Genomic DNA, 21,385 nt, shown 5'->3' with positions numbered 1-21,385 from the left:
GAGACCGTCAACCTTGCTACATTTTAACCTTGCGTGTAAGACTTTGTATTTATTGCCATAGGCAGTTGTTAATATTAATTTGTAAGCAGTGAGCTCACCAGCAGCGTTATTAATAAAGGAAAAAATCATATTCAATGATGACTATCCAATTTAGTACAGATGCTACTACTCAAAAATAGAACCAAAACAAAGGCTAATAATATAGAGAAATGAAACGTTAAGGCCAGATCTTCTTTTTTTTTAATTGCTGGAGAAATGATATGAATTTTGAGGGCTAATAGAGTTACTTCTTCTTGCTTCTAGGTCTAGAACCTAGAAGCAGAAAAGCAGAAAAAGCTTGATTTTATTTTAGCCATTACATTTATATCTTTAGGCATAAATAAATTATTGATTCCACAAAAAGGCTAATAATGAGTTTCTGCTTTAGTTTTTTAACACGAGACCAGTAATTTCAATGGCAGAGAGTAAAACACTCTAATGGCCCATTAGAAAGTCTGACTATGTATGGTGAAGCTTTCTCTCCAATTAATGTACATAATAATACATAAGCATGAGCAGCATAGCCTCCTTAAGAATGTATATCAAGCTCTCTTTGAAATCAGTGAACCTTGGAGACGGAATTGGGTTATTCAAAGAAATCAGTGGTATAATGAAATATGGAATATGGCAATAAATGATAAATTAACAATAGAAATTAAATTTAAAAAGGGATGATTAAAGTAAATAATTATAATGAAATATGGGATGATTTTATAAAAACATTCTTGGTGGAAGGCAAAGGGAATAAACCTGCTCAAGAATATATGCTGTTTTGGAGGGGATAAGGGCACAACTGAATCATATTGTATATTGTTAGTTGTTACATGAGAAGAAATATAGGTAATAAAAATGGTCTCCAGGGGTGTGGGTGCACTGTAGTATTTGTACTTTTTTTGCATGCTTTTTTATTTAGATTTATATGTGTTATGCTTGTATTATTTGTATTTGAATAAAATATTTTTTTTAAAAAAAGAAATCAGTGAATCTGAAAGGCCTTTACTTTTGATTGGGTTATACTTTCATTTCCCCCCACAAACCGCTTACTTTATTCTCCAGTAAGAAATATATGCATGTATGTGTGTATGTATGTATGTATGTGTGTGTGTGTGTGTGTGTGTGGTGTGTGTGTGTGTGTGTAGCTGAAAAAAAATTTCATAATTTACCAACAGTCCATAACCAATAAATTGTTTCTCTGATCTTTCATATTTGGATATTTATTTTTCATGGTATTTTGCAGGCTCCAACTACTGCAATAGAGCAACAAATCCTAATGGGGACTGCAGCCACTTCTGTTTCCCAGTCCCCAATTTTCAGAGGGTTTGTGGCTGCCCTTACGGCATGAAGCTAAGTTCCAATCAGATCACCTGCGTGGAAGACCCATCCAACGAACCCCCCACTTTACAGTGTGGGTCTTACTCCTTTCCTTGCGGCAATGGACGATGTGTACCCAGGTTCTATCGGTGTGATGGTGTGGATGACTGCCACGACAATACTGATGAACAAAACTGTGGATCCTTAAGTAAGTGTCGCTTATAGATTCAAAATTGATATTGTTCAAAAAAAATGTGATAAGGATCCACGTCTCAAAGCATTGATATTGTTGAGTATATGAACAAATGAAAACAATCGTTTATCAAAACCCCACCTTCTACTGTAGTGGTGTTGAGAATTATAAGGGTGCAAAGGTGAAAAATTGTGACAGATCTAATTCATGGGTAGTGATATATGCCATTAAAATACTTTGTCTCTAAGAGTATTGTCTCTATTGTCTTCTGGATGGGCTGACAGGGCATTTGGTCGTACAATAAGAAATTATGGAAGCTGCAATCCAACACATCTGGTCAGCCCAAGCCTGGAGGAATATATTGTACGAAACATTCTAATGTGGATTCGTATAGTTGCATTATATTAGAACTGATTTGCAGTTCCTTGTTCTTGGTTTTACCGGTAATCTTCCTTTGAAAGTAAATGTTTTGGTTACATAAAACTTAAAACTATAGAGAACTAGAGACATGCAAAAATATTTGTAAATTGTTTTTAAGATTAAACTTTTCAGTTTAATGGGCTTGAGCAGGATTTTGCACTAAAAGTTCAGCTTTTGATGATGTTTGCTCTTAGAATTACAAAAACGCAGCTTTAAGAAAGTTTCAGAGCAAAGGTTCTGATAAGTAAGAATAATGAGAGGAGCTTGGACATGATGATAAATTTTGGGACTTGAGTTTATGACCAGAGATTAGTGTCTTATAGACATTACTCAGTGATTTCACATTTTAAAACTATTGTATTTTATTGAATGAAATTTTAGCTTGATGTTACTTACATTAAACATTTCTATCCTGCATTTCCTCAAGTTTGTGCTATAAATTCTAAGTATTAGTCCACAAGCTTTAAAAGGGCATAATTGTTTGAAATATTTCTGAAATTCAAGTTTCTTCCAGAATAGACCTCTGGCTATTATATGTTCAGCAAAATTGTATGGATTCCAGATTTTTTTATCTCATAACATTACCAGTTAACAACAACAACAACAGTTTTACACAGTTTAATGCATATGTTGAATCCCTTTGCATGCCAGGGATGTGTTTCATCACAAAAGTTGTAGTTTACAAAATGACGCACACATAGATAATCCTGGTAATTTTGGGCAACACCATGGCACATAGATGATATCTATAATCTTTACATAGAAATTTGTGGTAGGTTTATGAAATGGTCTTCATATAATCCAAGGAGATTTAATGGATTGTTTTCTTCTTTAATAATGGTGGAAATAATCATTAGTAGTTTTGTGTGGAAGTCAGAGCTCTCCATATTTTCTTTTTTTTTATTCAGATAACTCTTGTGCTACATCAGCCTTCACCTGTAGAAATGGCCAGTGCATTCCCATTCGGTGGCGATGTGATAAGCATAATGACTGCCTGGACAGTAGTGATGAACTTCACTGCCCTACACAGGGCCCAACGTCGTGTCCCACAACCTTGTTCACTTGTGATAACAGCAAATGCATTCCCAAAATCTGGCTTTGTGACACTGATAATGATTGTGGCGATGGTTCAGATGAAAAGAACTGTAGTAAGTATAAGAAAGCGGTGGACTCCATAAGCTGTAGCCTTGTGGATGTGTTTGTATTGTAAGTCTTAGAATTCTTAGCTATACTCTACGGCCTATGGCCAGTGCTTTAAGGAGCTGTAGGTCTTAAAACAAGTGGATGGCACACTTTTCCTAATTTTTCTCTAGAGCATTTGGGAAAAAGTGATAATTGTGTATATATATGTATATATATTTGTAGGTGTCTGTGAGTGCATGCATGAAAGACATTGTGTTAAATTGGACCTTTTTTAAAAAAAATGTGTTTATAGCCTTCACAGATGCATGTGAATTCGGTCAGTTTCAGTGTCCTGATCACAGGTGCATTGATGCATCTTATGTTTGTGATGGAGATCAGGACTGTGTGGATGGAGCAGATGAACATGATTGCAGTTAAGTATCAGATCGGTTATACTCTATTTTTTTTTCAAGTTATGCTGATTCAACATTAATCAGTGTGAACAATAAACTTATAAGAAGTTAGCCGATAAAACTAAATGCTAAATAAGAAGAAATACTTGTTTAGACACTGGGATTTCTCCATGCTGTCCTCCCTTGACCCCGCAGTGTTTAGATATATTAAAGTCTGCAGTCTTAAAAGATACGCCGGCAACCATGGTTTTTATTCTTGCTGCATTGCTTTACTCTCCAAAGTCAGAAAATTCATTGTGTCCTTTTTTTGATGTCATAAAGATTGAAAAGCGGTGCTCAAGAGTTTTCCTAATTTTTCCAATATATCTGAAAATGGAAAAGGGTATATAGCTCATTTCCCTCCAGTCTGGTTAAAAGATTCTGGGATCATTAGGTGCTCTGAAGATAAAGTTTGTATGCTGTATGGTTAGATCGCTTTGACACTGTAATGAAATTACCCACAGAATTTCTCAATATGTGTGAGTGCTCTTTAGATGCTCTTGAACTTCAGATGCAGTGATCCAACTATGCAACTTCTTCCTTCAGATAACAAAGAAAGAAAGAAAGAGAGATTTCTTTGTACTATTTCCTATTGTGTTCTCATTCCGTAGTATGACTAATAACAACTTGCTTAAAATTCTTATGGCCCTTTTCTATTTTACTGTAGTCTACAACTGTAGTTCTACTGAGTTTAAGTGTGCAAGTGGAAACCAATGTATTAGGAACTATTACCGGTGTGATGGTGTTTTTGACTGCAACGATCATTCTGATGAGGCTGCTTGTCGTAAGTATAAACAAATCCATTTCCGTATTATTAATGAAGTGAACTTTAAGAAAAAGGGTTGGAAACACCTGCTCCAGCTAAGATGAAATGTTGGCAATACCTGATATTTATGCACCATCATGTAATCTTCTTAGTGACAGCATGACAAGGGATTAGTAGTTATGCATCTTCTGGGAAATATATTTATAGTTTTAGAAACAAGTATAATTCAGATATAACGGCTCATGTGAATTTCCCCCATCAATTTAAATGCCATGCACATTAGATTCTAGGCCTAAAAATAAAGATTAACTCCATTGAAAATAATGCCAATAGTAGAGAAATATAGTCGAGTAAATAAAAATAGTTAACTATTACAAAGCATAATCATTATTTCAATATAGTAAATGATCCTATTCTGCCCATGCGCATTTTAATATATGTAGGCATTTCTTTCTTAAAACTGTAGTAAAAATATTAGATCACTTTTTCCTCAAAAGTATGATATCTCTTGCTGCACATTGCACCCATATAAACGTCCTCAAGTAGAAATATCTTGTCTCTGAAGAATGCCCTTCTGCACATGCATTTTCTTTTTTTAAAAAAAATAAATAAATCAGTAATTCATATAAGAAATAATTAATGATCAAGTGCCATTCAAAGGATACTGCTTGTTTATCTGCCCAGTAATTAAAGTCCTTTGGATATTGATTTCAGAATGCAGACACATACACATGCAGATACACACACACACACATACACACACAGCAAGAGAGAGAGTGTGTGTGTGAGAGAGAGACCTACAAGCAACACACACACAGAGAGAGAGACCTACAAGCAACACACACACACACACAGACCTATAAGCAACACACACACGTACACAGACCTATAAGCAACACACACAGAGAGACAGAGACAGAGAGAGAGACCTACAAGCAACACACAGAGAGAGAGAGAGAGAGAGAGAGAGAGAGAGAGAGGGAGAGAGAGAGAGAGAGAGAGAGATAAAAACAATAAACTGTAATTTGTCTTTTTCTCTGAAACCTCTTTGAAGGGTCTCCACTTCTGTTCAAAAGGGTTGAAAGAACCTTTCTTATCCATTTGGATGCAGCCCTGTACTATACCATGGAATGACTCTACCATTCAGTAAATTATTGGATAAGTTATATATTTTAAAACAGACTTAAGTTCTTCGGAGAGTTCTAGTTATACAAAGATTTCCTAAATGCTACTTGTTGAAATTAAACACCCCTCCCCCACATACACATAATATTTTCTTCACAACAGGTGCAAATGAGCCTTGCTATTACTACTTCCAGGTAAACCACATGGTTTGTTGTTTGCTTTTTGCCTTGACGAGATCAATAGGCAGATTACTTTGTCAGCAATATCGCTTCAGTGATTCTTAAAAGGTCAAGAATTATAATTATTCTTGACTGTCTGGTTACCTTTGACTTGTTTGCGGAGGATGAAGAGTGGTTAGCTAATACTGTACGACAAGGGGGAGAAAGAAAAAAAAATATCTCTGAATCCTTAATGTGACTTCCAGCTACCAGACCTCCTGGAATGTGCCACCAGACTGAATTCCAGTGTCAATCAGATGGCAACTGCATCCCAGCTAATTGGGAATGTGATGGTCACCCAGATTGTGTGGATGGCTCTGATGAACATCACAGATGTCCACCTAGGACCTGTCCTCCTTCTCTTTTCCGCTGTGATAATGGAAACTGCATCTTTCAAGCTTGGGTCTGTGATGGTGACAACGATTGCCGGGATAGGAGTGATGAGAGGGACTGTCCAACCCAGCCTTTCCGGTGCCCCAGCTGGCAGTGGCAATGCCCAGGTCACAGTATATGTGTAAATCTCAGTAAAGTATGTGACAATCTTGCCGATTGCCCTAATGGAGCTGATGAATCACCCCTATGCAGTAAGTATATTTTTAATGTACAGTTCAAAGGAAGCCTTCAAAAACGTATCTGACAAAGTCACTTAAATATCATTGCTTCATCTCATAGGCTTATGGCAAAAGCATCCTATGCAGTTCTGACTTCTCAGAAGAGGACTGGGATTATGATGCTGAAAATGTTGAGGCCGTTCCTCATTTTTATTCTCATACTAAATGCGTGAGGCAGGGGAAGCTGAGAGAAAGGGGCTGGCCCAAAGGACCTGCTGAATTGTATAGTTTAGTGAATCCAGATTTCCCTGGTTTCAGCTCAACAGTCTTCATGACTACATCACATTGAAATAAAAAAATATTCCATATAGTTTTCTGATTGCTGGAAATAGCATTATTAGTGGCTGTTTTGGGCGATCTGTTAAGTTGCTGACTTGCTGCAAATGAAAACATCCATGTTTGAGTTTTTATGAATGTGGTTTTTATTTGGGTCATTTTAAACTTTTAATATGTTTCACTTCAGGCTTTACTATTCACTTCTTTAAAAATGCTATGTTTATAATTTAAGATTGGGACTTAATCAGTGGTTGCTTTTAATTTAAACTAAATTTAAACCAATCTTTCATATTTCCCTTAATATTTCTAACTTTTATCTGATTTTAATCTCAAAATTTGCAAGGGGCAGAAGTAGCATTGGTACTGATTACTGACAATGTTGATTTAAATTTAATTCTAACTTCTTTCTTTCCTTCCTTCCTTTTTCTAACCAATCAATGCACAATCTCAGATGAGCCTCAGCCAGGTATGATACTAAATCATATTAGATTCACAGCTTGATAGTTTTGGATTGCATGTGTTAAATGAAAGGTTGTTTACAAAAACAGGAGCATTTGCTGTGACTGAGATTGTTTTTTTCAGAATTGATATTTGAGTGTAAGAACTCTACTAGATCAGAGGAGCAGCTCACCAAAGCGAGCTTTTTGTTTCTTCCCTGACCTATTAGATGCCCTTGAGAAACCCTCAAGCAAGGCATGAGCATAGTAACATGGTTTCCTTGTGTTCCCCATTCTCTGACTATTATTTATTAGGTGGTTATTGCAGCGGGAAAGGACCCACTACTTGTTCAGCCATAATATTCCTTATTAACTCAGCCAATCACCTTTTCAGGTAAAAGTCAGCTCATCCTCCTTGTACGTCACGTTCTTTGGCATCTCCTTTCTTAAAGCCCAGTTATTTATTAAGAAGAATGGGATGGCTGTATAAGAATTCCAGCAACTGAATCATTTCCCATTTGCGATCAATATATGCCAAAGTACATTAGGATGGAATTTTCCTTATTTCCTTTGAGTGCCATTCTGTGAACCAGTAAATTTGTGTGTCTTGCTGCTCTTAAAGAAGGATATTGCCTACGGCCATTTATTGAACCGCATGTTGACATCGTATCAGTCTGGGAGCCAGACATGCCTATGATCCAGAGATGCCTCTACAAATTTTAATCTATTTCTATGCACGTATAGGAAACCAGTTGTTTCATTCCAAATGTAGCTTGTTCTCATATGCCAAGCACCCCAATACTTGGAGGAAGTGGGAGGGGAGAGCATATGATCTTTTCATTTAGGAGGTACCCCAGCATTAATGAATAGGGCTATGGTTTGGAAGGTCTGTAAACAATATGGTCCCCAACTGTAAAAATGTTGCCTTTTCCGGAAAGAAAGCGTAGTCGGTTAACATTGCATGTCTGATAAGGACAGCTTCAATCAAATCTGTCACTTAGAAGTCTCAAACCAGCTTTCTATCCCCAACCCGCAAAACGTGGCTATGAAACTAGGCTACAATCTGCATTGGAAGGAGAAGCGTCCTCCCATTTTCAAGCCCAAAGACTGAACTCCATCTTGTCTTAATGGCCTTAATCCATGGGTGCCCAGATGTACAGTGATATATCCCATGGCTTTTGCCAAGCTCTATATGCCACTTTATATTTCTTGATTAAATTTAAATTCTTCTAAGTAAATGAGAAAACAGAGTGCTATGGAAGGTGGATGTCTACGGAGGTTCTCAGCCATCCAGGTTATGATTGTCCCCAAAGGTGCTTTCAAAAAAGGCAACTACACTTCCTTGATTTTTCTTGAAGATGTTAATGACTGGCTGACTGCAAAGAGTATAGATCCTTTCCATTCCTCACCAATTAATTAGCACTGAAGAAGTTTCTTGGGGGAGAAGTGAAAGGTTTCAAGAAAAATAACGTCCAGTCACCTTTTTGAAAGCACCTTTGAAGGTCCAACTTTAAGTAACATCTTTACTTGTGAGGCTTCATTATATCCCAAGGGATTCTAAGAATATTACAGTTATAGGTAGCCCATGCTTTTTTGGGAAGGCTGTCTTTCGATCTCTCCTCCTTCTCCAACATGACCCCTGCCCAAAAAATTGGAAGCAAAGGCAAAGTACTCTGAAGAAATAATAGAAAAAGTATTGCTAAAGGGAATAGGGGACACAAGGTACCAGTTTGCCTGATGCTCAGTGCTCATTTTGTGACTAGTCCATAACGTGTCTTAAACATTCAAAAGATGCTCACTGCCAAACAAGTCTGGGGACCCCACTTTCACGAAACGTAGAGAATGCTGCCGCCTGCCATTGGTATTCTGGCCATGGTCACATAAGCTAAGGAGAGGCAAAAGGGAGCTAAAATTATCCAAGGTTTCTTTGCGTTCACTTCTGTTGTAGAATGACTTCTTGACTTTGCTTTTAAAAAACCCCAGTCTTAAATGCTGTTTTCTTTTGGCATATGTGGTTGTGTAACTAGGCCTAAGAATTACTGTAACCGCTAATTTTGTGATTAACTCATCTCCTTTTTTCTATTAGAATGTGAGGGAAGAGTAACTTGCCTTCCCTGTTTAGAATCGTTTAAAAACTTGTTTTGTTTTGCTATTATTAAGCCCAGAGGGCATTAAATAGAGCTGAGCATCCTCTTGGCTATTCGCTGGGGGAAACACCAGCTCTCAGTCACCTTGACTGTTTTTCCTTGGCCACGTTACTTTATTGCAGTGAGGAAAAGAAAAAGGAAGCAAACAAAACATAAAAAAGACGGTCACTGCGGAGGGAAGTGGCAGAGCAGCTCCTTGGGCCGGTTGGATAAAGATATGGGTCACGGCAAGACACTGTATTGCCTTGGCTATAGAGGGAAGAGGGGTTCCTACGTACAAGGCGGGATTTAAAAAAAAAAGAGCCTTGGTGGAGCAGTGTCCTAACGCCTACTTAAGTAACACCAGCTGCCTGCAATTAGTGCAGGTTCGCCTCCCACCAGGCTCAAGGTTGACTCAGCCTTCCATCCTTCCGAGGTAGGTAAAATAAGGACCCAGATTGTTGGGGGCAATTAAGCTGACTTTGTAATAATGCCGCTTGGGGGGCCCCCGAAAGCCCTAATAAGCAGGCATATACATAGAATGAAGGCTACTGCTAAGCACATTGATTTGTGCTTCTTAGATTGTAAGCCGCCCTGAGTCTTCGGAGAAGGGCGGGATATAAATGGGATTAAAAAAAAAGTGGGAGCTCCCCATCTAGCTCCAGCTCTAGAGAAAGGCTGCACCTTTATAGAATATTCTGTCTACGAAAGGCTCACCCCTGTTTCGTGACCACATGGGACGCAGTGTCAGTGTCAGTAACATGCGGTGGGGGCCGTAGGATGGTGGTTTGAAAGACTCATCTCATGAATTACAGGTAGGTGGACCTATGTTGATAGCAGTCTCTCCAATTGATTTACAGACCAGGAGACCTGCTTGGATAATAACGCAGGCTGCACACATGGATGCATTCAAGGCCCTTTTGGTGCTCAGTGTTCTTGCCCTTTTGGCTACCAGCTTGCCAACGATTCGAAGACCTGCGAAGACATTAATGAATGTGACTCTCCCGGATTTTGTAGCCAACACTGCCACAATGAAAGGGGATCATTTAGGTGTTACTGTGATGAAGGTTACAGCTTAGAATCCAACGGGAAGACATGCAAAGTAACAGGTGAGGGATAGCCTGATTATAAAGTGATAGGAACAGAGACAAATGCATAATCTTATCCTGGCTATTCTTATCAGGTGAGAAGCTTAAATATTGTTCACTCATTTGAATGTAGGCTATTAGCATTAGCATATTCATGGCAGATTATAATTGCAGTTACCTTTACAAATTTGATTACATCAGAAGTTATTACGTGTTGAGTGCATGGATAATTATTTAAAGATATGTTTGAGATGTTGAGATGTCCAGTTGCTAAAATTAACACAATCAGTGTCATATGTAAGTAAGTATTCTTGCTTCAGGGAATCCTACATACAATGGGACCTGAAGCCTTTAGCTCAGGTGGCATAGAACAATTCTTTAACTCAGGGGTCTTCAAACGTGGCCCTTTTATGACTCGTGGACTTCAACTCCCAGAATTCCTCAGCTAGGCATGCTGGCTGAGGCATTCTGGAAGTTGAAGTCCACAAGTCATAAAAGGGCCAAGTTTGAAGACCCTTGGCTTAACTAAAGGAATGTCTGCACAATATAACCTCCATTTCTGTCATGAGCAAAACATTTACATAGTCTATTGTAGAACATGAGACTGACTAGACTGAGTTGCCCTATTAATCCATCTAGCTCAATCCAGTGATTGGCAGCTCTTTAGATTTCACAGCTCAGCTTGGAAGCGCCAGGATTAAACCTGAGATTATCGGCACAGAGACTGTGTATTTAGCCCTCCCTATACCATCATGAAATTATGCCTTTTCTAATACATACACATATACAGAATACTGTGTATTAAATGTGTATGCCTTTTTGAAATGGAATGCCCTCTATATGTTGATAGTTAAAGGTTTGTTTTTAATTGCCTGTTTTTTGCAGAATCTGGGTACCTTCTCTTGATGGTGGCAAGCCGTAACCAAATTGTTGTTAATAACATAACTTCCCAGGCTCAGCGCATTTTTTCCTTGATTCGAGATGGAAGGAACATTGTAGCTCTTGATTTTGATTCAGTGACTGATAGAATCTTTTGGTCTGATATCAGTCAGGACAAGATTTGGAGTGCTTACCAGAATGGAACAGACAGAAAAGTAGTAAGTCTCTTGCTGATTCAAGACAGTGATTGTATGTCCAAATTTTATGGAGCTCTATGTGCATCCAGGTGCTGATGCATAAAAGGTAAAAGTAAAGGTTCCCCTGCACATGTGTGCTAGTCGTTTCCGACTCTAGGGGCCGGTGCTCATCTCCGTTTCAAAGCCGAAGAGCCAGCACTTGTCCGAGGATGTCTCCGTGGTCATGTGGCCAGCATGACTAGACGCCAAAGGCGCATGGAACGCTGTTACCTTCCCACCGTAGTGGTCCCTATTTTTCTACTTGCATTTTTTACGTGCTTTCGAACTGCTAGGTTGGCAGAAGCTGGGACGAGTAACAGGCGCTCACTCTGCTACGCGGCACTCGGGATTCGACCCGCCAAACTGCCGACCTTCTGATCGACAAGCTCAGCGTCCTAACCCACTGAGCCACCGTGTCCCATACTCCTTTGTAAATAAATACATGTAGGAGGATTAGAGCCAGTGGAACACACACTGCAGAGGAGATAGGATTAGTAAGGGATCCCTGTTTCCTGAAAATAGGTTGATTTTGTTCATAAATGTTTATTTTAGAGTAAGAATTAATATTTTCTCCACAATGAATTGATATTTTTTGGAGAGATTAGAGAATTTCACTTTAGTTAATCTTGCCGTGGATAAATAATACATGTTCTCTTCTTTTATAAAACGTAAACTAACTTTAGTCCTTTTCAATAATAAAAGATTACAAGGATGCCAATAAAATGGTTTTCCATGGCTTTGTACAGGTATTTGACAGTGGTGTCACAGTTACAGAAAGCATCGCAGTGGATTGGATAGGCCGCAATCTTTACTGGACAGACTATTCCTTGGAAACAATTGAAGTCTCCAGACTTGATGGAAGCCATAGGACTGTTCTGATCAGTGAAAATGTGACAAACCCAAGAGGGCTAGTCTTAGATCCCAGAACAGAGTAAGTTAAAAACGACAACAACATTGACTGTAATATAAAGTTTTTTAAACATTGGCTTTAAGCATACATTATCTTCTAATTGTTGTCATGTATTTTGTAGTGATGTGCAATAAGAAAGATACTTTGAAGTCGGCATTATAGCAAATAATTATGAAACAAAAAAACTTTAGAATTAATATTACATTATTGTTACCAAATCACTTGTTTGCATGTCATAATTTCATGAAAAATCTGGGTGCATTCGTATGCCACCAGCTGACTTCTGAGTTGTAGTAGAAACCTAGTGCATAGCTCAATTAATGATAGCAAATTACAAAATTATATCTAACTAGAAGGCCCATTTATACCACATGGCCACCTTAAATCTACTCCATTGTAAATCAGTGTCTTAAACAAGCAGAGAATGTTTCACTGATTGTCAAGTTCTGTAGTCCAATATGTTGCAGCAGCATTATTATTCCCATATTGCAGATAAAGTTTGGTCCAGTGGTTAAGGCACCAAGTTAGACGCTGAGTTCTAGTCCCACCTTAATCATGAAAGCCAGTTGGGTGATCTTGGGCCAGACTCTGTGATCCGAATTCACTTCAGCGGGTTTTTGTGGTGGGAAAAATAGGTAGAGCAAGGGGTATTAGATTTGCATATTGCTTTGAGTTGTTTGTAAAAATAATGGTGGAGCAGTGGGCTAATGCCTCTTTAAGTAACACCAGCTTCCTGCAATTAGTGCAGGTTCGCATCCCACCAGGCTCAAGGTTGACTCAGCCTTCCATCCTTCCGAGGTAGGTAAAATGAGGACCCAGATTGTTGGGGGCAATTAAGCTGACTTTGTAAAAATGCCGCTTGGGGTGTGTGTGTGAAAGCCCTAATAAGCAGGCATATACATAGAATGAAGGCTATTGCTAAGCACATTGATTTGTGCTTAGATTGTAAGCCGCCCTGAGTCTTCGGAGAAGGGCGGGATATAAATGGGATTAAAAAAAATAAAATAAAAATAAAGGCAGGCTATAAATTAAAAAAAAGAAAATTAAAAAAAAAACCACCGAGAAATAATGGCTTGCCTAATGCTGTGAACTGGCAGAGGTGAGATGTGAACCAGGAGCATCCAGATTTATAGTGCTAAGCATGTGAAGCTCTTTTTTATTATTATTATTATTATTATTATTATTATTATTATTATTATTATTATTATTATTATTATTAATTTTATTTATATACCGCTAACCTGTTGTTTTCTGCAGTGGTCATGTGATGTTTTGGACAGACTGGGGTCAGAATCCCCGAATCGAAAGAGCAAGCATGGACGGCACGTTACGAACTGCCATTGTTAGCAGTAAGATTTATTGGCCCAATGGACTCTCAATTGACTATCCCAACAAACTGTTGTATTTTGTGGATGCCTATCTTGACTACATTGATTTCTGTGATTATAATGGAAACAACAGGCGGCAGGTGGTGGCAAGTGACTTGGTATGAAAAAAAAATGAAAAAATAATAATAATAGGGAAACGGATGATCAGATTGTTCAAATGTTTATTACCTAACATCTGATTTTGTATATTCTGTTGGCTGAAGCAGAAAATTTTCATGATTGAAAAGAACTGGAATCTTTGTTCTTCCAGGATAAATCCAGCAAGTTATCTAGTTTATTACTGCAGACTTTTGAGTGCTAGTATATAATCAGCACCTAAATTATATTGTATGATTTAGGACCATGTATAAAAAAGATCACAGCTTGTTGTCCAAATATAATGATGCAAAGCTGTTGTATGTGTTGCAAGCCATCTGTTGTGCCATAAACTTTCCTTGAGCTTTATTTCAGCAAGGCCAGGAAGATGTCTAGAAACCTTTATTTTCATATTTATTTATAAAATTTATTGTCCGCCCATCTTACTATAGGGTAGTTCTGGGTGGCTTACAGGCATAAAAATATGTCTGTATGTATACAGTTAAAACATAAATCCAACATTAATACCTAAGGAAACATGGAGAGGGTGGGGGTGGAATGGGGGGAGGTGGGATCTGTTATTAGTTGATCAACCACTTCCATTGTGCTGTTCCCCCCACTGGGACCCCAAGCTGACTGGCAGAGCCATGTCTTTAGGCCCTTGTGAAAGGATAAGGCAGGGCCAACCTCACATTGGTGGCAAGAGGGTAGGAGCAGCAATAGAGAAGGCCCTCCGGCCAGAATAATCAAGCTGATGGGGCCAGCCTCCTCTGCCAGCAAGAATGGGACGGGCCAATCCCAGTGGGGTGAGAGAGTCCCTCAAATAACCTGGCCCCGTCCCATATAATGTGTTACTTCAGGATAACAACATCAAGGACATTGAATGCTAATGGAAACTTTTGCCCTTTAAAAAAATAGATATTGCGGCATCCTCATGCACTCACTGTATTTGAGGATTTCATATATTGGACTGATCGATACACCCATCGAGTCATCCGAGCAAACAAGTGGCATGGGAGAAATCAAACAGTAATGATCTACAATATTCATCAGCCTCTAGGGATTGCAGCAGTTCATCGCATGAAACAGCCGCCTGGTAAGATTGGTCAGCAAAAACAATAAACAGCTCAGTCTTAAAAAGCATTTTTTTTTAAAAAAAAGCATACTGCAATAACAAGCTATGTACTGCTTCACAACATGTTTTTTTTTCCTTTTAAATATTCATAAGACTTGGATTTCTTCCAGTCTGTAATGTCTGCCAATAAGTTGAAGCTGCTGATTGATGAAAATCGCCTTCTGGGACAATAATGAAACCCTATACAGTATGTGAAAAGTGTTGTATCTGTGGTTGTGGATTTGTGCAATAGATTGGTGCAAAACACTGGAAAGGAACGTTTCTCTGTAGATTTTGTGCGTGCGCGTGTGTATGCACAGTCGACAACACTTTATTGTGTAGTGAAAGTGAGCCATCTGCGCCTGCACACATAGCTGGAGAACACCTTCTGAGAAACTCCTTGAGTCTTCCAAAGGACCATGCTGCTTCATGCTTCAAAGACAAGGAGTTAATTTGCACAATCCACTGTGAAGGCAATCCCTTTCCAATGGTTTGCTTTTCCTGATGTTTTGGTGTAGCATCATTAGAATGAGGTGTTTTGTTTTTTCCCCCCTATGAATTTCAATAATTGACAGTGTAGAAAAATGGCGTGACTCCTGTTAAATGATATAATTCGCCCTCCAAAACCTCCTAAAAGAACACATACAGGAAACAGCAAAGGAACAGCAAGAAGTGTTGAATTATCAGTTAAACAGATAAAAGGACAAGGGAAAAAGGGAAGCAGCTGTTTTCAATTGCCCTGTTGATACATCAAAATCTTTATTATTTTTTTTACATCTATCCAGGGCTTTTTTTCTCATAGAACGCTCAGAACGGAGTTCCGGCACCTTTTTTGGATGGAACCCTGTAGGGTAGGCAAGGCGGGTTGTATGACATGTGTGAATTCCAGCACCTTTTTCTTTTACAAAAAAAGCACTGCATCTATCTATGTAAGAAAAAAGGCACTTTGGAGAAGTGGTTAAGGCTCAGGCTGGAAATTGGGAGGCTGGGAACTCTAGTCCCATTTTAGGCACAAAGCCAGTTGGGTAACCTTGGGTCAGTCACTTTCTCTAAGCCCTAGGAAGGAGGCAAGGCTAGATAACTGCTGAAAAACCTTTCCAAGAAAACCGCAGGGATTTTGTCCAGTCTCAATGTCTGGGAATTGGATATGATCGAATGGAAGGAGAAGAAGAAAAAAAAATATCTAAGGAAAACCTTTCCTGAACTGCTGTGCTAAATCTATTATATGCAAGAGGACATCATCCTCAATAGTTAAGAGAAATAGCTTAGATCCAAAGGGGAAAGAGATCTTAAATCTTGCTCATCTGAGCAGCGTTTTCCTAAAGAATCCACTCTTATCTCAAGAGAGCCATCCCTGATTCTCTAGACATGGTACAAAACATCCAGCTCTCAATACAGTGAACAAAAACTAAATGTCACCTTAGTGACCTTGTCAAGCTCTCCATTTTTTACTTAACGATTTGGGGTTCACAAGCGCTTTCGTTTTTTTCTCCCAGGTATCAATTTCTGTGACCGATCCTTATGTAGTCACCTCTGCTTGCTTTCTTCATCGGGTCCCCGGTTTTATTCCTGCGCCTGCCCTTCTGGATGGATTCTCTCCCCTGACAATGTAAACTGCATGAGAGGTGAGACCACGAGAGAGCTTTGTTTGGGAATAAAGGAAGAGAAATAATAATTGTTTAAAAAATTGCGCTGGAGTGGGTTTCTCAAACTGCAGGATGTAGGGGAGGGAAAACCACTTGCAGTTTGATGGCTGGTATCATCATCATCATAGATCTTCTATTTTATTTATTTATTTTTGCACTGGAGTCAGAAGCACTGAGGCGCTTCCGGGTTGAAAGGACTAGCTGGTGACATTACCGTTGCCCTGGACATGCCCAGTTGGGGGCTCCTTTCAATGTCCCCAGCAGGAGCTGGAGTGAAGGACGAGAGTTCAACCCTCTCTAAGCCACTCTTTGGTCTCAAACACTGGCTTGCTAACCTCCTGCCCAGGGTTCCACCCACTCAAGTCACCGTGTTCCATCCTGTATGACAGGGCTTTTCAACCTTTTCACCCATTGTACCACTTTTAGGACATGGCAACATTCGAGGACCACCCCCTATCCGCTGGGTGGTTGCAGCAGGTTTTGGTCACTTCACATGACCCTGGGACACTGTGACCGTCATAAATATGAATCAGTTGCCAAGCATCTGAATGTAAATCATAAGACCCTGGAGATGCTGCAACATTCCAGCTGACGGGCGCTTCTTTTGGGCTCAGCAGAAGCGCCAGGATCAGCGCCGAGCTCCAGCTGGAGCTGATCCTGGCACTTCCAGTGAGCCCCGACAGCCCTGCAGCTCCAGCCATCTCTCGCTCAGGTTTGTGCGGTGCTACCACTGGTTCAGCTCATTCCCCTCCCCCGCTACCACTTTTCTAGGATGGTCGCATACCACCTGCCAGGTGCCAATGTACCACAGGTGGTACCCGTACCACTGGTTGAAAAGCCCTGCTGTATGATGATGAAGGGGAAGATTCCAAAGGTGCCATGGCCTTTCTTGTTTTCACTTCTCATCCAAGAAGCTTCTTCAGCTCTGACTGGATGGTGGAGGAATGGAAAGATTTATACTCCTGCAGACAGCTGTTCATTTGTATTCTTTTAGCAAATCGTTAAAGCTACCTGGAGGCTTATCTGTCTCTTTACGGTCACCTGAGTAATGCAAGTGGGCGTGGAGCCTTCTTGGAACTGTTGATAGTTGGTAGTTACCTTTGGGATAACAGTGACCTTAATAACTGAGAATCTCCATAGACATGGAGGGGAAGAGAAATTTGCTGCTTTATGGAAGGAATGACATGAGACAAACCTTTAAAAAGAAAGAACGAGAAAGAAAAACAAAGGGGAAGAAGAGAACATAGGATACTAATACACAATATCCACTCTCGAAGAAAAATGCTTTAAACAGCCACAACCAGTACTTCTACCTGGAAGAATGTTGTTTACATTTTACTACATAGTTGCTACTAAACAGTGATGGGATTGGAATACATGTACTCTACATTTAGAGCAGTTTTCAAAGCTTGTTGTTGTTGCAGTAATTCTGGAGCTAAGGAAAGATGTATTTTAGTCAGTAAATAGGAAAGTCTACAACTAATTAAGCTGCCAAGCAAAACCAGTAGGTGTGTGACAGATATTTTATGCTGTAGATCTTGGGCTTTTTGGAATGATGTGGAAACTAAAGACGCAGGAGTTCCTTTTCAGTCAGTGTAGTTATCTAACCATGGACAGCTCCGTCTGAACTTTACATAGATTATAATTTAAAGCAAGAACACTGCTCCTTTACTGGATAGGATTTTTTTTATATATATATAAATTCTGCTAGTCCTGTCATTCAGACTTGGTCTTACATTCTCTGAAAATGTGCTGTGATAAAACCATATTATGATTCATAGCGTGTGCTCAAACACATGTAGGTTTCTGTGTAATGCTCTCACAAATTTGTTGGATTTCAGTGGGGCTGAATCATCTTGAGCATCTTAACTGGAAAGAAGGATCTTAATAGTTCCCTTCCTCTGACAGAAAGACTTCCTTTGTTGGTTTCAACCCAGTGGGATTTATTTGCAAGCAAACATTCAAGGATTGCTTGGCAAAAAATAGAGAAGAAATTCTAAATAATATACTGTGATGCTGATGCTTTATGAAATACTGCAGTTGCCCTTAATGATGTGGAAGGAAGGGGGGGGGACTCACCTCCTGGGATTGTTTATGACTCTTAAGGTTTGCTTACATTATTTCCCTTTCCTATTTCCTCTGTGTTAACCTGGATTTGTAATTGAAATTAAGGGCCCCGTGGAAAGAAAGAAAAGTGCGTTTTTTTGAGCTTTCAGCATACTATGTAAATATGCAGTTGTGATGCTTGCGTGTCAAGAATATACTGCTGAACCATGTGCAGAGTGTTAGAAGATGTTTGTGACTCTTTTGCGTGCCTCCTGGAATGTTGATGTTCAGGAAGACTGACTGATTTTAAAGAGATTGATACGTTATGGGGAGAAAGAGAGGAAGGAATCATAATTCAAAGACAGAGCACAATTTTTGCCTGTGGAGACTTGAGATTCTGCCTCGGTTAGACAAACTCAAAAGATCTCTATTTAGAGAGCCATATCTAGTTACTGGTACAAGTTACCTTTCAATGTATTTAAATGTGTTTGGGGAAACATCATGAAAACGTGCTGTTCTTTTGATCTAATACAGGGGTGTCAAACTCGCAACGTCACTTGACGTGTTGCGACGTATTGCGACTTTTCCCCGCATTGCCGGCAATGGGGTGGGCGCGGTTTTGCTGTGATGCATCTGGCCTGTGGGCTGGCAGTTTGGCACCCCTGATCTAATACATCTGGACTTCAGGAAACCACAGGATTTTGTTTTGTTATCTGCAGGAAATGTGTAAGAATAACACTCGGCTTTTTCTGGTGTTGCTTTACAGTGGAAAAGCCATTCCTTATAGCCGTAAGAGATAGCATAATTTATGGTTTATCTCTCAACCCTGAGGAGAAATCCAATGATGCCATGGTCCCAATAGCAGGAGTTCAGAATGGATACGATGTTGACTTTGATGATTCAGAACAGATGATCTACTGGGTTGAAAATCCAGTGAGTATATCTGATTGTTTAGAACAGCAATTCACTGGAAAAACTCTGCCCTGATATTTTTGTTTGCTGTCCCATTTCTCTTTTCGATTAAGAACTAAACAGTAAAATCACACTGTACCTATGAATTCTTACCTTGAGAATAAGTGAATGGATGTTATGTCTGTGTAGACTAAACCTACTTAAGATTGCATTGTGTCTTCTTTGTGAGTTTCGTTAGATACCTTTGATTATTATAGTTCAAGTAACAAAAGCAACAAGTATAGTTCAAGTAACAAAAGCATTCTTCTTTAGAACTCATGATAGTCAGTGATACTATCATGCTAGGAAAAGAAGGGCAATGATTTTTCACCCTAACCTCTTCTAAATCATTGTGTTATATTCTCACTTTTTTATCCCAAGGGTGAAATTCATAGGGTGAAGTCAGATGGCACAAACAGGACAATCTTTGCCCCTGCTGCTGTTATTGGTACTCCAATGGGCCTGGCTTTAGATTGGATATCTGGAAACCTGTATTATACTAACCCTTCGGCGCAATCCATTGAGGTAAGCCTTCAACTTCCAGAGAGGCGTGCATTTACATTTAACCCCACAACATTCCCCCAGGCACCAACCAGCACAAAAATAATCTAGCATAATTTTCCCTGCCTTCAGTTCTGCTCCGTGTAACCAGATCTCATGATTTCTCAAGGTATTGACGCTCCACAGAGAAACCGTCTACCGAAAAACTTTGATTACCAATGATGGTACTCCTAAAGGCTCTGGAAAACCACTTGGTTTAACTGTTGATCCTGCTCGAGGGTGAGTTTGATGAAGTTTCTGGAGCTGTTTAAAATGTACTGAGATATTATTTTTTAGCTTCTTGGCCCCACGGTCCTTCTGTAAATGGTTCCGACAAATAGCCTGGCTTGGGCACATACATGGTTGAAGCCGAAATCTGAATTCCCCTCACCTAAACACATAGTATCAAGCACAATTCACTCCCCTAATTTACAGTCATAAATCACATTCTCCAATTAGTTTGAAAGGCAAGCTTTCCCTCCTGTTTCCAACCCGCCATTTCTTATTGTCTCTTATTTCAAAAACTCCAGAATTGCTATGTCTAATTAACTCCCATCACATTCCAAGAGTAAAGCATAGAAGGAAAAAAGGCTGCATGTTGTCAAAACAAGAACATCCGATGTTAGCAGCATTGACAATTAGATTCTGTGGTTCTGGGAAGAATTGTTTACTAAATAATAAATCTTCCAGCGGGAGAGGATAAACAATAAGTAGAGATGCTCTTTTATTGGTGAGAAAGTCTGCTAATTGTGCTGGATTATTTCCTCTGCTGGATGGCTGATAGACTTACAGACAGCTTCACAAGTGTCACAACCCTGCTGTTGGTAGGGTTTCTGTCACTACAACACATTGGCCCTGATTCCCTCAAAAGGAGCCAGGATCAAGCTGTCTCTTTACTCCAGTTTCAAAGTGGCAGAACTTTTTTTTCCTTTCTGTGGAACAATAAAAGGGAGGAGGGGTTTTGAAGCTTAAGCTGTTCCCGTGGCTTTGTTTTACAGTGTTCTGGATTATCGTGGCTTCTGAGTTGCCTCCAAAACGTGGATTATTTCTATGTTTATATTTACATTTATTTAAAAGGCCTAATGTTTATCTTTAGTTTAAAATTTATAATATCTTGCCTTATATTAGGACCATCAAGTTCTCAGAATTTAGCAATGTTTTCTTTCTGTAGTTTTCTATTAGACTAGTAATAAATGACTGATATATTTTGATTTGATGAATGTTGGGTTGTTGTTGGTTTTTTTGGTTTTTTTGCATCATATGCTAACCGAACTTCTGGATTGGTTCTACCAAATTTATGTTGCCTTTGCTTCTCTCGTAACAGTGGTGAGTGGAAGTTGCTTCTTCCATATTCTTTTGGTCAAACATCTCCTGGTATTTGTGGTGGTTTCAACTGAGCTGGCTTTGTTCACTCTT

The 21,385-nt window shown here is 39.3% G+C and overlaps 1 protein-coding gene across 1 annotated transcript in view; it reads left to right on the top strand.

The window, feature by feature from the left end:
- LRP2 (LDL receptor related protein 2) overlaps positions 1 to 21,385 on the top strand; it is a gene marked incomplete at both ends in the record, with an annotated part of 164,913 nt that overhangs the window by 62,043 nt on the left and 81,485 nt on the right. The window contains 14 exon segments of the mRNA XM_083365355.1: positions 1,277 to 1,558; positions 2,872 to 3,111; positions 3,399 to 3,518; positions 4,205 to 4,321; positions 5,853 to 6,230; positions 9,957 to 10,205; positions 11,070 to 11,281; positions 12,046 to 12,230; positions 13,467 to 13,695; positions 14,591 to 14,768; positions 16,283 to 16,411; positions 19,245 to 19,411; positions 19,811 to 19,954; positions 20,100 to 20,209. Coding sequence (XP_083221481.1) covers positions 1,277 to 1,558; positions 2,872 to 3,111; positions 3,399 to 3,518; positions 4,205 to 4,321; positions 5,853 to 6,230; positions 9,957 to 10,205; positions 11,070 to 11,281; positions 12,046 to 12,230; positions 13,467 to 13,695; positions 14,591 to 14,768; positions 16,283 to 16,411; positions 19,245 to 19,411; positions 19,811 to 19,954; positions 20,100 to 20,209 — 2,740 coding nt within the window.

The sequence above is a fragment of the Vipera ursinii genome (assembly GCF_947247035.1).
Source record: "Vipera ursinii genome assembly, chromosome: 1".
Lineage (NCBI taxonomy): Eukaryota > Metazoa > Chordata > Lepidosauria > Squamata > Viperidae > Vipera > Vipera ursinii.
This window is presented reverse-complemented; position numbering and strand designations above follow the sequence as displayed.